The following is a 17,255-nucleotide window of genomic DNA, read 5'->3' as shown; positions in this document are numbered from 1 at the left end:
GCCAGAGACCTAGGTTCAGGACGCTGTAAGTCAGAATAGCAGAAATAGGTAAGGAGTCTAGAGATTCTCTCTTTTCTTGGGAGAGAGAGAGAGAGAGCGAGAGAGAGCGAGAGAGAGCCATATTGGCAAGCACATGTGCACCTGAAATAATCCCTGTGATGGGTATCAGTTACACCGGGATATTTGTGTCCAGGTAGCAGAAACTGCACCACAAGTCTAAGAGATTGGTACCCACAATCATTTGACAGCCAGTGAGACAAAGAGACTCAAGAAAAGATTTTCACCCTGAGCAGAGAGGACACATTACTGTGGCTTTGATGCAACTTTCCTAAGGACTGCCATTTATTGTCCTCCTATCCACTAAACAACCTGCACCTACTCCTACAAAGAAAAGCCACAAGGAGGGGGTCCTGCCTATCTTCAGACTATAGCTAGGGAGAGGAATTACTTGTGTCAATTCCTGCCTTTGGTTTCACCATCAGAGAATCCTAAGCACGAATGCTTCACCAGGCTTTGATGTAGGTGTGTGTCGCTGCACAGCTTTTCAGGTACTGGGGTAGAGTCTGTGTTCATGGCTATAAATCTGTCCAGATCTGTGCCTCCTGGCCAGTCTGGTGGGAGATATGTCAAGAGACCTGAATGATCAAATATAAGGAATTGCTCTAGACTTGGGGTACTTATTCATAATTTGCTGGACAGTCACAAACTACAGGATTCATCAGGCTAACATAAGCAGACACACATTTCCTTGTGAGGTGGAAGCAGAATGTGGGTCCTTGATGACCCCATGGGTAGCATCTTCCTGGCAGTGTGTATGGCTACACCCTTGTTCAGAGGCAACAGATGAGTCCAACTCAGTTTGGCTGCTCAGTGTCCTGCACAAAGGACCAGGCTAGGCAAATTCTCTTCAAGGCTCTGACATGGCTTCATTTTTTCACAGGTCCTACAACACCATTCCCCACTATAGCCGGTGAGTCCTGATCCCCCTCAACTCCTCTTTTTCCCCATCCCCATTGTGCTCACAGCCATGGCCAACAGCTACAGCGTGGGTGGGACTCCAGTACTCTGTCCGCCCCAGAACCTTCAGCATTCTCCATATCATAACTGGCAGCACGTGTTGAGCCGATGTCACCCTCTGCCTGTCTAGTGGGATGTGAGAGTTACAGCCCTTAACCATTTTGCTAAACTTCTCTTTCCTGGTAAAATGATTACCTATAGACACCCTGTCCTGTGTAATTCATTCAGAAACCATTGTATTGTGCAAAAGTCATGAGATACTGGATATCAGAAACTGTTCCTGTCAGCTTCCTAAACTGTATGTTTTTCTCCAAGCAACTGTCATTCAGCACAGAGTTGCAGTGTCCCTGGGGTCAGGGCCACATTTTTGTAAATATGAAGTACACATTAGAGCACAATCAGGGATGCCTCTTGCTCTCAAGAAAAGACTTCGTTACTCTCATTCACAGTGCTTCTGTGTGCACTGTTTTCTGCTTCCACCCATGGGTGCCTTGACAGATCTTGAAGCACAGACCTTTCTCTAATTGTGCTTTGTTTTCCTCTGCAGATTGGTGGACAACTTCTTCTCCGGGTAAGTCTTGGAAGAAGCCAAGCTGCTCTTTTTTTACCCCAATTATGTGTTGGAGAGAAATGGAAGTTCTAGGATCTTCTTGTACAGTCCACAAAGACAAGGAGAAACAGAGAAATTAGAAAGAGGGCCTGTATTTCCTGTGTACATTTCCAGCGATCCACTTGGTCCACAAAATTACATATTCTATTTACTTGATCACAGACTTAATGAGTAGGTTTAGAAAGAGCTCTCAGGGTGGATTCATGGGGGTGGGATTCCAAGTCTTCAATATGAACCTTTAGTGGACACTGCCTATCCCATTCAGAAGACCATGAAGACAAAGGCTTTGGATGCTCTGAGTCAGAATAGCAGAACAGTTGCTTCCTGTAGATTTTGAGAGAGAGAGAGAGAGAGAGAGAGAGAGAGAGAGAGAGAGAGAGAGAGAGAGAGAGAGAGAATCCAATCAGCAAAGACATGCATATTTGACATAACCCCTGGGCTAGGTGTTAACTATACCCAGATACTTTGTGTGTCCAAGTAGGAGAAACTCTGTACTACTAGTTACCTATAATCATTTGCAAACCAGGGAATCATAGCGATCCAAAGAAAGGTTTGAGCACAGAGACACAAAACTGTGTCTTTGACAGACCTTTCCATTTTCACCCACCCATTCACTGAACAACCTGCATGTACTACCCCAAAGAGAGGACACAAGGAAGGGGTCCTCCATGTCCTCAGAATGGGACCAGGGCTAGGTTATCTCCTGCCCCATTCCTCCCTTGGAATTCTGGTCAAACCTGATTCTGCCCCTTGCCAGACACCTGTGCAGTGTGATGCAGGGTTCATCAGTGTTTCCACACTTTTCTGTTCGCAGAATACACCTGTGGAGGTTTACTGACCCTACCCTATGGGCAGTTGTCCAGCCCATACTACCCTGGAAGCTATCCTAACAATGCCAGATGTTTGTGGAAAATTTTCGTCCCCAGCATGAACCGTGTGACAGTGGTCTTCACAGATGTGCAGTAAGTATGTGTGTGTGTGTGTGTGTGTGTGTGTGTGTGTGCAAAGCAGCTGTTAGAGAGAATCATGGGGTGTTTGAAATTCATGGAGTAAACAGTCAAGTTGACATTTACAATACAGGGTCCATTTTTGACGTGGAACAAGAGTCACACAGGGAGGTCGTAATGGGTGGAAAAGCACAGGAACTTGAAAATACTGTTTTAAAGTCCCAGGGTACATTATAGCAGTCACCTTGTTAGAACAATTCAAGAGTATACCTGATGGGCATAAGATCCTATGCACAAGGCCCCTCAGTCTGGTTCTTGCTAGCACCCCACTGACAGTTGCTGGAGTACAGTAACATATTATGAAGACACCTCCCACTCCAACCTTCCCCGCCCCTCCTGGTAATATAGTATTTTCTCATGGTTGTGTTTCAGAGTTTCTCAGTGGATAGGGAAGGTGGTGTTGCTCTCAGTAGATGAGAAACTCGGGGGGCAGAGAATTCCAGAGACATGACTTGTGGAGAATTTTGTTGTTACATTTTTTAAAATTTATATTTAAGTTGTGTGAGTGTTTTGTATGTATATGTATGTCTGTGAACTGCATGTGTGCCTGGTCCCCACAGAGGTCAAAAGAAGGTGTCTAATTCCCTGGATATGGAGGTAAACTTACTTGTGAGCTTCCTTGTAGGTGCTGGGAATTGAACCTTGGTCCTGTAGAGCAGCAGGCAGTGCACTTAACCTCTGAGCTATCTTTCTGCCACCTGCCTTGGGTATACTTCTGCCTTATTCATATTTATTAGAGATATTTGTATTATCCTGAAGATAACTTGGGACTCTGTGAAAGAACCAATTAGAATGTCCTCAGCTGATTTTCCTGTGTTAATATAAAGTTGTTCAAGGAGACATATTAAGGATTACATATCTGTAAAGACAGAGTTTTATCAGGAGTGCTGGGTGTGGGAAGATAGATGAATTCCCTTTGCATTCTAGGAAGCCACCTGCTCTTTCACATGATATATTTAGTCTCTGTTATCAGCACAATGGTCCCTGGGATGTGTGCCCTCACACCACATTCCAGACACAGAAAAAGGGACTGTTTCTTCTGTGTCCTCAGGCTTGAAGGAGGTTGCAACTATGACTACATCCTGGTTTTTGATGGCCCTGAATACAATTCTTCTCTCATTGCTCGGGTTTGTGATGGGTTCAATGGATCTTTCACCTCAACCCAGAACTTCATGTCTGTAGTCTTCATCACGGATGGCAGTGTCACAAGGAGAGGGTTCCAAGCTAACTACTACTCCACTCTTATCAGCACCAGCACAAGTAAGTTCCCTTGTGACAATGAATGTACACCTGGGATTGGGGATGTCACATGGAGCCTTCTGATCCTCAACACTCCTGAGTTTGTGACAAGGGCAATAGAGTGGTACCCTGGGTCCTGTGCTTACTGACAGGTACTATGACCAGTGATTCTTCAGGTCTGACTGGCATAAAGAGAGGCTTGGGCCAGTACTGACTGACGGGATGTACAATGGCTTTACTGTTACCATCAGAAACTAAAAAGGTCAAAGTTGATTGTTCAATAGAGAGTCTGAAGTCCGTTTTAGGTTTGGTGGATGATGTCTTGCTTGGACCTTTGGGACCTATCCAAAGTATAGGACATGGCCCCATCCTGGGACCAATCACATCTGGCTTCTGTCTGAAGAAGGATAGATTATAGGATATGTAGATGGACAGACCATTGAATCAGAGGTTGAGTTCTTAGTCAGAAATTCCATATGGACCTCTAGGTGCAATGGAGAAGGACTAAGGACTGATATCCAAGGTCTCTTGTTCAGCAAGGAGAAGAGTGGACATTGTCCGGAGCTAAGGACTTGACTTGATGCTGCTGCTAGTCTTGGCTGTGGAGTCACTTAATTCCTCTTGAGAATGACGACTTGACAAAACATTTTGTTTGTGTCAATCCCTGTTTCTGGGTCCCCACCAGAGAACCTTAAGCATAAGTTCCCTCACTGAGATTTGATGAAGGTGTTTGTCTCTGCACAGCTTTTCAGGTTCTGGGATAGAGTCTGTGTTCATGATTATAAATCTCTCTTGGATGTGTGCCTCATGGACAGTGTGGTTGAAGATGTCATTTTGTAAGAGACCTGAATGGTGAAATGCAAGGATTTGATCTGGACTAGGGATAGTTACACTTGATTCACTGGAGAGCCACACACTATAGGATCAATCCTGACAAATATGCAGACACACATCTCCTTCTGAGGGGAGATCAGAATGTGGGTCCTTAATGACACAATGAGGAGCATCTTCCTGGCAGTGTATCTGGCCACACACTTGCTGTGAGGCAGCAGATGAATAAAACTCACTGTCATGCACAAAGGACCAGGCCAGGCAACTTCTCTGCAAGGCTCTGACATGGCTTCTTTTTCTCACAGCCTCTCCAACGACGTTCCCGATCGTTACTGGTGAGTCCTGATCTCCTTCAACTCCTCTGTTTCCCCATCCCTCTTCTGCTCACCTCCAGGGTAAGTTCACCACCTACTACAGAGTGGGTGGGACTCCAGTATTCAGTCTGCCCCAGAACCTCCAGCATTGTCCATACCCTCATAGACAGCATGCGTTGAGCCAACACCACCCTCTGTTTGACTCAGTGGGATGTAAGTGTTGGAGCTCTTAATCCATTTGCTAAACTTCATTTTCCTGGTGAAATGAATACCTAAAGTTTCTTTTCCTATGTAATTTGTCCAGAAATGATTGCATTTTGCAAGAGTGATGAGATATTGGACAACAGAGACTGTTGCTGTCAGGTTCCTAAAGAACCTGTCAGGTTCCCATAAAACTGTCATTCAGCACAGAGTTGCAGTGTCCCTGGGGTCAGGGCCACATTTTTGTAAATATGAAGTACACATTAAAGCACAGTCAGGGATGCCACTTGCTCTCAAGAAAAGACTTTGTTACTCTCAGTCACAGTGCTTCTGTGTGCACTGTTTTCTGCTTCCACCCATGGGTGCCTTGACAGATCTTGAAGCACAGACCTTTCTCTAATTGTGCTTTGTTTTCCTCTGCAGATTGGTGGACAACTCCTTCTCAGGGTGAGTCTTGGAAGAGGACAAACTTCTCTTCTAGCACCTCAACTAAGAGTTGGAGAGAGATGGTAGTTCTAGGATTCTCCAATAATCTGTGCTCACAAAGTAGAAAGAGGGCCTATATTTCCTGTGTACATCTCCAGTGGTCCACACAATTGCATCTCCTATTTATTTGATCACAGATTTAATGAGTAGGTTTGGAAAGAGCTCTCAGGATGGACTCATGGGGGTGGGATTCCAAGTCTTCAATATGAACCTTTAGTGGACACTACCTATCCCATTCAGAAGACCATGGCATACCAGAAGACATATGCTTTGGATGCTCTGAGTCAGAACAGCAGAACAGTTGCTTCTTGTAGATTTTCTGTTCTCCAGAGAGAGAGAGAGAGAGAGAGAGAGAGAGAGAGAGAGAGAGAGAGAGAGAGAGAGAGAGAGAGAGAGAGACACTCTAATTTGCAAAGACATGCACATTTGACATAACCCCTGGGCTAGGTGTAAATTATACCCAGATACTTTGTGTCCAGGGAGTAGAAACTCTGCATCACTAGTCTAAGAGATTGGTACCTATAATCATTTGGTAGCCAGGGAATCAAAGACATTCAAGGAAAGGTTTTTCACCATGAGCACAGAGGATACGTGACTGGGGGTTTGCCAGAACTTTCTATTTTTCATCCACCCATTCACTGAACAACCTGCATCTATTGCTCCAAAGAGAGGACACAAGGAAGGGGTCCTCCATGTCCTCAGAATGGGACCAGGGCTAGGTTATCTCCTGCCCCATTCCTCCTTTGGAATTTTGGTCAAACCTGATTCTGCCCCTTGCCAGACACCTGTGCAGTGTGATGCAGGGTTCAGCAGCGTTTCCACACTTTTCTGTTTGCAGAATACACCTGTGGAGGTTTACTGACCCTACCCTATGGGCAGTTTTCCAGCCCATACTACCCTGGAAGCTATCCTAACAATGCCAGATGTTTGTGGAAAATTTTCGTCCCCAGCATGAACCGTGTGACAGTGGTCTTCACAGATGTGCAGTAAGTGTGTGTGTGCGCAGAGCAGCTGTTAAAGAGGATTGGGGGTGCTTTGAAATTCAAGTGGTCAATAGTCAAGTCGATATTTACAATACAGGGTCCATTTTTGATGTGGAACTAGGGTCACCTAGGGAGGATGTAATGGGTGAAAAAGCACAGGAGTTTCAAAATACTTGCCTTTGGTACACTTCTTCCTTTTTAAATACTTACTAGATTAGATATAATTGTTTAATCCTGAAGATAACTGGGGACTCTGTGAAAGAACCAATTAGAATGTCCTTCATGTGTTGATGTAAAAGTGTTGAAGGAGAGGCATTATGGATTACATATCTGTGAGCCCTAAAGACAGAGTTTTACCAGGCGTGCTGGGTGTGGGAAGATAGATGAATTCCCTTTGCATTCCGGGAAGCCACCTATTCTTTCACACGATGTATTTAGTCTCTGTTATCAGCACAATGGTCCCTGGGATGTGTGCCCTCACACCACATTCCAGACACAGAAAAAGGGACTGTTTCTTCTGTGTCCTCAGGCTTGAAGGAGGTTGCAACTTTGACTACATCCTGGTTTTTGATGGCCCTGAATACAATTCTTCTCTCATTGCTCGGGTTTGTGATGGGTTCAATGGATCTTTCACCTCAACCCAGAACTTCATGTCTGTAGTCTTCATCACGGATGGCAGTGTCACGAGGAGAGGGTTCCAAGCTAACTACTACTCCACTCTTATCAGCACCAGCACAAGTAAGTTCCCTTGTGACAATGAATGTACACCTGGGATTGGGGATGTCACATGGAGCCTTTTGACCCTCAATACTCCTGAGTTTGTAACAAGGGCTATATAGTGGGAACCTGGGTCATGTGCTTGCTAAAAGGAACTGTGACCCATGAATCTTCGGATCTGACTGGCAAAAAGAGAGGCTTAGGCCAGCACTGACTGATGGGATATACAATAGCTTTACAGTCTCCATCAAAAACTAAAAATGTCAAAGGTGATTGTTCAATAGAGAGTGTGAAGTCAGTTCTAGGGGTGGTGGATGACTTCATGCTTGGATCTTTCTGACCTTTCCAAAATATGGGATCCTGGCCCCATCCTGGGACCAAGCACATCTGGCTTCTGTCTGAAGAAGGATAGATTATGGGATATGTAGATGGACAGACCATTGAATCAGAGGTTGAGTTCTTAGTCAGAGATTCCATATGGACCTCTAGGTGCAATGGAGAAGGGTCAAGGACTGATATCCCAGGTCTCTTGTTCAGCAAGGAGAAGGGTGGACATTGTCCAGAGCTAATGATTTGACTTGATGCTGCTGCTAGTCTTGGCTGTGGGGTTACTTAATTCCTCTTGAAAATGATCACTTGACAAACATCTTGTTTATGTCAATTACTGTCTCTGGTTTCCCATCAGAGAACCCTAAGCACAAGTTTCCTCACTGAGCCTTGATGAAGGTGTTTGTCTCTGCACAGCTTTTCAGGTTCTGGGTTAGAGTCTGTGTTCATGATGATAAATCTCTCTTGGATGTGTGCCTCATGAACAGTGTAGCTGAAGATGTCCTAAGGGACATGAATGATCAAAGGTAAAGAATTGATCTGGACTTGAGATAGTTACTCTTGATTTGTTTGACAGCCACAAACTATAGGATCAATCTTGCCAACATATACAAGCACATGTCCTTGTGAGGTGGGAGCAGAATATGTGTCTTTATCGACCCCATGAGTAGCATCTTCCTGGCAGTGTGTGTGGCCACATACTTGCTCTTAGGCGACAAATGAGTAAAACTCAGTCTTGTCTGCTCAGTGTCATGCACAAAGGATCAGGTCAGGCAACTTCTCTCTAAGGCTCTGACATGGCTTCTTTTTCTCACAGCCTCTCCAACGACGTTCCCGAACATTACTGGTAAGTCCTGATCTCCTTCAACTCCTCTGTTTCCCCATCCCACTTCTGCTCACCTCCAGGGCCAACAGCTATAGAGTGGGTGGGACTCCAGTATTCAGTCTGCCCCAGAACCTTCAGCATTCTTCGTATCCTACATAGGCAGCATGTGTTAAACCAATACCACCCTCTGCTTGTCTCAGTGGGATGTGAGAGTTGCAGCATTTAACCCATTTTGCTAAATGCCACTTCCTGTTAAATGATTTGCTATAGCAATTCTTTCCTATTCAGTTTGTCTAGAATGCATTATCTTTTGCAAATGTCCTGGGTCTTAGTTAGGGTCTTATTGCTGTGAACAGACATCCTGACCAATGTAAATTTTATAAAGGACAACATTTAATTGGGGCTGGCTTACAGGTTCAGAGGTTCAGTCCATTATCATCAAGGCTGGAGCAGGGCAGCATCCAGGCAAGCATGGTGCAGGAGGAGCTGAGTTCTACATCTTCACCTGAAGGAAGCCAGGAGCAGCCTGAGCATCCCCTGGCAGCTAGGAGGAGCTCCAAGCTCACCCCCACAGTGACACACTTCCTCCAATAAGGCCATACCTTCTAATAGTGCTACTCCCTGGGCCAAGCATATGCAAACCATCACATCCTGTTACTTAGGGACAGAAGAGACTGCTCCTTTCAGGTTCTTAAGGTATAGATGCCATAATTCTTTTACCAATTTTGTCAATCATGACAAACTTGTAGCTCTCCAGGCTTTCAGGAATACCCCACTGCCAATTGATGGACACATGAGGGCATGGTTAGGGCCAACACTTGCTTTCAAGGTATGAACAGTCTTTTACTCAGTCAGCTACAGTGCGCCTGTGTCAAATGTCATGTGCTCTGAACCATGAGTTCCTTCACAGAACCTTGATTCAGAATCTGTCTTTGTTTTCCCCCGTATTGCTGGCCTTCAACATATCCTCCTTATTACATGTCTGTTTTCAGTATTTAATCCAAGAGTTTAGGAAGAGACAGGTATTCTGGGATCTTCTTGAAGTCCGTGATGGAGCACAGCTCAGAAAGACAAGGAGAAAGAAAGGAATTAGAAGTAGGGTCTATTTTTCTTGTGTACATCTGCAGTGATCCACTCTGTACACAAAAATCTATTTTATTTACTCGGTCCCAGAATGTATAAACAGATTTCGTCTAAGCCCTCATGGGACTAGACTCATCATCAGGACTTGAGGTCTTCAATGTTAGCCTTAGTGTACACTTCCTGTTCCATTCAGAACACTATGACATTGACAGAAGACCTAAGTCCCAGGCTCTGCCATTTAGAACAGAAGAAACATGTGTAGAGTGCATAGTATTTCCTGTATTTTTTCTATTCTCCAAAGGCAGTGACACCCATAATCAGCAAACACATGTGCATCTGAAATAGCCCCTGACACAGGTGTTAATTATGCCAGAAGATCCTTTGTGTCCAGGGTGCAGAAACCTTGTCTGAGCAATCAAAGGGGTTGCTACCCACTATCATCTGCCTGTTGAGGAATCAAAGAGCCTCAAGGAAAGCCTTTTCACCATGAGTACAGGGGATACCTGACTGTCGCATTAATGGAACTTATCTAATGAGTGCCACTTTATCTCAGGAAATTATTCTTCATTGGTGCTGAGACTGGTAAATGGAACAAACCGGTGTGAGGGCCGAGTGGAGATCTTATACAGAGGCTCTTGGGGTACCGTGTGCGATGACAGCTGGGACATCATTGATGCCAATGTGGTCTGCAGACAGCTCGGTTGTGGCTCTGCTCTGTCTGCCCCAGGAAATGCTTGGTTTGGTCAGGGTTCAGGGCTCATTGTCCTGGATGATGTGTCTTGCTCTGGGTATGAGTCTCATCTGTGGAATTGTCGTCACCCTGGCTGGCTTGTCCATAATTGTCGCCATGTTGAGGATGCAGGAGTCATCTGCTCACGTGAGTTTGGTGAAAACCTCTACTGTCTTCTTCCACGATCCCTTCTTGTCCTTGGTTCTTTCCCCTCAATGAGTGTGTCTTTCTTATTTACTGAAATTGCCTTATTTTTTTTTTTTTTTTTTTTTTTACTGGGAGTGAGTATTACTTCTTTCTACAAGGCTGGTTGTGGAAATTGTCACTGGTAACCCACATCTAAGGGACATTAGTCATTTTCACTTCTAGTTTTGTTAGAAGAATCAAGGAGAAAATCACTGGCTTCAGTGTTTCTTCTACCACGGTCGGGTTCTGTGGGGATAGGGGAACTGCAGTCTAGAGGCTGAGGAAAGTACTGAGTCAATGAGCGTACAGCAGTTCAAAGTGTACTCTGGGGAGCACAGTCTACTCAGACCGTACCATTCCAAAAGGTTTCTGAATGAGGCCTAATGGCTAGTACTGTGAATATGTGTTTGTACAGAAAATGTTTTAGGATAAGAGAGTTATCTGTACCCTAGAAAAGAAATACTTCCATTTCACTACCTCAAGGACATTTGGTTGGGAATAACCCAAACTACACACACTGTACCCACTCTCTGACTTTAGCCCAACCCTAACCCTAACCCTAACCCTAACCCTAACCCTAACCCTAACCCTAACCCTAACCATAACCCTAACCCTAACCCTAACCCTAACCCTAACCCTAACCCTAACCCTAACATTTGTCACCTTGAGAAGGACCAGAAGGTGAAATACTAATTGACCCTCACCAAAAACATCTTCCTGGGAGTATAGATGGCTACCAATTCCTACTCTGTGGTGGGGGGTGAGCACAGCTTAAAGCAAATTATGCCCAGTGTCACCCACCCAGTTTCCATATTAGTCACCTTTTGATCTAACATGGCTTTCTTTTTTTATTTCACAGTCCCTGATCCGACTCCCTCTCCTGGTCCAGGTGAGTCCAGCTGTCCTTCAATCCTATGTGTCCCTCTTTCTCTGCTCTGCTCACAATACCAGGCAGTTGCAACAGAATGGGAAGGGATTTACAGAGATATTGCTGCCCCAGAACCTTCTGTGTTTTCCTTAAAGTAGAAAAGGAGCTCACATCAGCCTTTGCCTGGCCCAGTGGAATAGGAATGTTTCAGTACTTAACATATGTTACTGAGTAGTGCTTTCCTGGTGCTGTAAGGATCTATCCTGGGCAAAGCATTGTCTTATCCATGGATTGTGTGTTGGGGGACAACTGAGAGTCCTCATGACAGATTTAGGAGAGAATTAAAGTTGCTAGTGGGTCTGGATCACCTAACTGTCCCTGAGGTGGGCATCCATGAGTGTGGTCTAGGGTATTTCTGGCTCTGTATGAGATGAGTCCTTGTCTCCCAGTCATAGTGACTTCCTGGCTCCTGCATCCTATGTCCCAGCCATGTCAGGTTTCACCATTGGTTCATGCTATCTCATTCTAATCCCGCTTTGTTTCCCTTTCTAGTTTGGACAAGTCCTCCTTTTGGTAAGTATTTTATTCAAAATCTGTGGTGGAGCAAAGATAAGAGGGAGGAGAAAGAGACACATAGACACACAGACACACACAGAGACAGAATATTTAGAGGGAGGGACAAGTACTATAACCAAGGTATATCTTTCTAGGGTATGCCCCTGTGACCCACTTTACTCAACCAGACCCCATCATCTAATTCCTCTATCAAATGATTAATCTGTAAATCTGTCCAAAGCTCTCAGCAACCAATCACAGGATTGGATTCATGAGTTGGCCTCCAAGTCTTTAATAACGATCTTATTGATGTACGTTTCAAATCTAAACCAGAATACTATGTCTCTGCAAGAGGATTGCAACATTTGACTCTGTGAGCTGGATTTATTTCATGTTCCTTGCTCTAGATGTCTGCATTGATCAGATTCAGCACCCCACCAGCAAATTCAATGATCTTTGGAAAAAACCCCAAGGTGGGGCCTAAGATTTCTTTTGCATCCAGAGTCCATGAACCTGGATTCAAGTGATCTATTCCTCACCATTGTCTGCCTGTCAGTGAAAGCTAGAGTTTACTAGCTTAACCAATGAGCTCCAGGTTGAGTGAAAGACCCTTTTTCAAAACACGTATCTGTGTTATCTTCAACTATTGATGAACATTAGATCATACACACACACACACACACACACACACTCACACACACTCACACACACACACACACTCGCATACACTATCACACATACTCATACACATATACACACACATATACACCACACACTCATATTCACACACAATGCACACACACACACACACTCACATACACTATCACACATATGCATACACATATATACACACATATACACCACACACTCATATTCATACGCAATACACACACACACACACACACACACACACACACACACACACACACACACACAGATTCCTAGGCGTTAATGAATGAGCCAGGGCTAGGCCAACTTTTGTTGGGTTCCTTAAGCCTCTCTCCTCATGCCAGGCAGATGTGCAGTGTGTTCTGGGGTTCATCTGCATTTCCTCTCTTTCCTGACAGTAAACTACACTTGTGGAGGTTTCCTGACTGGATTCTCTGGGCAGTTTTCTAGCCCATTCTACCCTGGGAGCTATCCTAATAATGCCAGATGTTTGTGGAACATTGAAGTTCCAAACAACTACCGCGTGACTGTGGTCTTCAGAGATGTGCAGTAAGTGTGGGTGCATAGCAGATGTTAGAGAATGTGGGGTGCTTTTGAAATTTCTGGGGGTGATAGTCAAGTTGGCATTTACCATACAGGTTATATGTTTGGAACAAGAGTAGCCTACAGAGGATGGTGAACGTTGCAAGAGCACAGGTTGTCATGAATTTGCACTATGGCCTTGGGGTGCCACTTTCCTAAACCTCTGTCAAAAGAAGGGTCTAGAATGCTTGCTTTCCTCATCTACTCACCTTATTGATCAGGAGATCACCAGAGCATTTGAAAATACTTAGTATATTCTCAGTGGGAGGGAGGCTATGTGGCTTGAGTAATGACAGCCTTGGGAGCACAATATACAAAGACACCTGTTCTGTATAGACCTTTCCTCATTGAACCCTTTCTTTCTGAGTCCTTAGGAGCCCAGGGTGCTAGCATTACCGCTGCTTATAGCAGAGTCCTTATCACCCATATGCTTACAAATAAAAATGTTCTTGAGCACAGTGGACATCTACAAGAGCCCATTAATACATGCATCATTCTGGGAGGTAGATGGCCGAGAAACTATGTCAATATTCTCTAGCACCCCAATAGCAGTGTCCGCTGCTTGTGACCTTTTACGAACTCCTTTCCCCCTTGCAGTGCTCTATGTGCCATCATGAACACCCTTTTCGGATATGCATAGTATGCATAGTGTTTATCTTAGTGGCTGGGAAACCTGAGAATTACAGAGGTCCAGTGTTTATTTCCTTCGCTGTTTATCCCCATACTCTGATGTCATTGGCACTTGTTTCATTCTGGAAGGGACCTGGAAGCACTTTGAAGGAACAAGTCAAGATTTCTCTTATGACCTTCCTGTGTTGATTTAAAGGGCAGTCAGGCAGAGAGCTTATAGGTTACTTATATGTGAGCTTAGATGGCAGTCTGAAGATAAGCCTTGGCCATCTTGGCAAGATGAATTCCCCTGGATTTAAGAAAGACCTCTATTCTTTCAAATAGTGAACCTGGCTAGGGTTTCAATGGCAAAGAATATCGAGATCTAAGTCCTCATTAATTATTCCTTTTGTCTCTCCAGGTTGGAAGGGGGCTGCAACTATGACTATATAGAGATTTTTGATGGCCCCTACCACAGTTCACCTCTCATTGCCCGGGTTTGTGATGGGGCCATGGGCTCTTTCACTTCAACATCCAACTTCATGTCAATTCGCTTCACCACTGATCAGAGTGTTACTCGAAGAGGGTTCCAGGCTGACTACTACTCAGATTTAGACAATAATACCACCAGTAAGTTCCCCTGTTAAAACAAAAGCTTGTTAGGACTGGGGACACCACTGAGAGCCTTCTGTTCCTGTATTGTCCTGGGATTGTAACATAAGATATTAGAACAATCATGGCCCCTATGATTGAGCTCATGCATTGTCAATTGAGAGCAACTGTGTGATGAGTCTTGGGACTCTGGATGTCCAAAAGAGGGCCGAGGGCCAGCATTGGCTGATGAGAGTTGTACTGGCCTTATTGTGGTTGGCAAAGTGAATGAAGGTATATGATGAAGCTCTCAACAGATAGTGAGAAGACAGTGCCAGAAGGAGTGGTGGGTGACACCAAGCTTGACACTTTGGGACTCTCTCAGAGTATGGATCACTGGTCATATCCTGAGACCTAATACATTTGGCTTCTGTCTGAAGATGGATAAAGTTGACACCATAGTATAAGGAGCTATTGTAACAGAGGCTCAGTTTGAGCCATATGAACCTATATCTACATTGGTGAAAGGTTGAACATGGTGATATCCATGGTCTCTAACTGGTCAGAATCAGAGGCATCAACTTTCTCCTTATGACATCGCCTAATGTCACCTACTGACATCACCATTGTCTTATTGTACAGTTGCTTTACTTCATGGGAGAATGCTAACTTGACAAAAATATTTTGGATATTTAAAAATCCTATCTCCAGATCCACACCAGAAAATCCTATACATCTAAGTGCCCTCATTCCTGAGCATTCCTGAGGATGAAGATGCGTGTAGCCATAGGGTACCCTTGGAGTCATTGTGACTCTTTTTTGAGCAGTTATGTCACATGCTGACCATGTGTGAATCAACCCTCTCAATCTGTGTTTCTTTAGCTGGGGAAAGACCCTCATGAGGGTTGTGGGGTTTGAAATCCTGACTCTGCATGTTTTGCTCGTGTCCTTTAGATCTCCTTTGTCTGTCAAATCACATGCGAGCCAGTGTGAGCAGGAGCTACCTTCAGTCCATGGGCTACTCCGCTAGGGATCTTGTCATTCCTGGTTGGAACGTGAGTTACCAGTGTCAGCCTCAGATAACACAAAGGGAGGTCATATTCACAATTCCCTACACAGGCTGCGGTACTACCAAACAGGTAAGCCTGGAACTGCCTACTCTATCTACTCTATTTCCCACTGAGCATTCTTTCTTTAATCAAAAGTGTGTGTGTGTGTGTGTGTGTGTGTGTGTGTATGTGTGTGTGTGTGTGTGTGTGTGTTGGTATGCCTCTGAGTGCATATAGAGGTCAAAAGACAACTTATCGGAGATGGGTTTTTTCCTTCTACCATGTGGGTCTCGGGAATAGAACTCAGATTGTTAGGCTTGGCAGCAAATCCCTTTACTCACTTAGCCGTCTCACCAGCCCTGAGCATGATTTATCACAGTGACGGCTACCGTGCTTCTAGAACACTGGGGATCTACAAGTTATGGCTGGGATGTAATCAGAACATCAGAAGGCAGACAGAAATCCCTGGTACAGTAGCTATAGCTACTTCTAAACAAGAGGAATGCAGAGGAAGAGAAGGGAGAAGCCCAGCAGTTTCCACAGCTGTGTCCAGCAGAGGGAGCCCTCGGCAGGAATCCACCCACACAGCTCCCGGGAGGAGCTTGAGATTTTTCAGTCTGGGATTTTTTTTTTTTTTTTTTTTTTTTTTTTTTTCTTTTTTTTTCGGAGCTGGGGACCGAACCCAGGGCCTTGCGCTTCCTAGGCAAGCGCTCTACCACTGAGCTAAATCCCCAGCCCCCAGTCTGGGATTCTTATGGTTTCATTTGGGATGTGTCAAAGAAACAGAGGCCCTTCAACCAAATACACAAACATAATTTACAAGTCTGAGATCTACAACAGCCAACAGCTCTCAAGTGCATTACTATGCCTTTGAGGAAGCCAGTGCCCACCTTGAGACTCATACTCGGTTGCCACAGTTGGCAACAGGAGGGGGGTGGCCAATGCTTTGACATTGTCATCTACAAAATTCACACTAGAGTACTGCATGTTGGCTTACAAAAGAATTTACCCTGCTGAGTGTTTTAAGTAGTGTGGCCCATGGACCATCATGGGTTAGACATGACTAGTAGACCATCTTGGTATGCTTGAGATTTGGTAATTTTAATATAGACTGTCCTGTTGTCATCCTGTTAGTAGAAGATGCTGGGATGAGTCCATGTTGTACTCCCAAAATATTATTTTATTATTATTATTTTTTTGAAACAAAGTTTCTCCATGCAGTTCTTGATGGCTGTGTGGACCAGACTGGCTTCGAAGTCACATAGATCTGACTACCTCTGCGTCTTGAGTCCTGAGATTAAAGACTTATACTACCATGTCTGGCTATGCCCAAATTCTTTTTTTTTTTTTTTTAAATTTTTTTTTTTTTTTTTTTTTTTTTTTTACTTGAGTATTTTTTTTTTACTTTTTGATTGTTATTCCTTTCCCTGTTTCCGGGCAAACATCCCCCTAATCCCTCCCCCCCCCCTTCCTTATGGGTGTTCCCTCCCAACCCTCCCCCTTGCTGCCCTCCCCAACAGTCTAGTTCACTAGGGGTTCAGTCTTAGCAGGACCCAGGGCTTCCCCTTCCACTGGTGCTCTTACTAGGATATTCATTGCAACCCTCCACGAGGTCAGAGTCCAGGGTCAGTCCATGTATAGTCTTTGGGTAGTGGCTTAGTCCCTGGAAGCTCTGGTTGGTTGGCATTGGTACTGAATATGGGGTCACGAGCTCCTTCAAGCTCTTCCAGTTCTTTCTCTGATTCCTTCAACAGGGGTCCCATTCTCAGTTCAGT

At 44.6% G+C, this 17,255-nt stretch overlaps 1 protein-coding gene across 1 annotated transcript in view; it reads left to right on the top strand.

Annotated features, from left to right (window-relative positions):
* LOC116891415 (deleted in malignant brain tumors 1 protein) overlaps positions 1-17,255 on the top strand; it is a 75,511-nt gene that overhangs the window by 49,934 nt on the left and 8,322 nt on the right. Inside the window, exons 21-35 of the mRNA XM_032892441.1 lie at positions 941-970; positions 1,565-1,588; positions 2,442-2,589; positions 3,686-3,894; positions 5,010-5,039; positions 5,643-5,666; positions 6,544-6,691; positions 7,218-7,426; positions 8,550-8,579; positions 10,195-10,518; positions 11,417-11,446; positions 11,978-11,998; positions 13,048-13,198; positions 14,262-14,470; positions 15,386-15,570. Of these exons, the coding sequence (XP_032748332.1) occupies positions 941-970; positions 1,565-1,588; positions 2,442-2,589; positions 3,686-3,894; positions 5,010-5,039; positions 5,643-5,666; positions 6,544-6,691; positions 7,218-7,426; positions 8,550-8,579; positions 10,195-10,518; positions 11,417-11,446; positions 11,978-11,998; positions 13,048-13,198; positions 14,262-14,470; positions 15,386-15,570 (1,772 nt within the window). The remainder of the gene's footprint in view (positions 1-940; positions 971-1,564; positions 1,589-2,441; positions 2,590-3,685; positions 3,895-5,009; positions 5,040-5,642; positions 5,667-6,543; positions 6,692-7,217; positions 7,427-8,549; positions 8,580-10,194; positions 10,519-11,416; positions 11,447-11,977; positions 11,999-13,047; positions 13,199-14,261; positions 14,471-15,385; positions 15,571-17,255) is intronic.

This window comes from Rattus rattus, chromosome 2 (assembly GCF_011064425.1).
Source record: "Rattus rattus isolate New Zealand chromosome 2, Rrattus_CSIRO_v1, whole genome shotgun sequence".
In the NCBI taxonomy this organism is placed as follows: Eukaryota; Metazoa; Chordata; class Mammalia; order Rodentia; family Muridae; genus Rattus; species Rattus rattus.
This window is presented reverse-complemented; position numbering and strand designations above follow the sequence as displayed.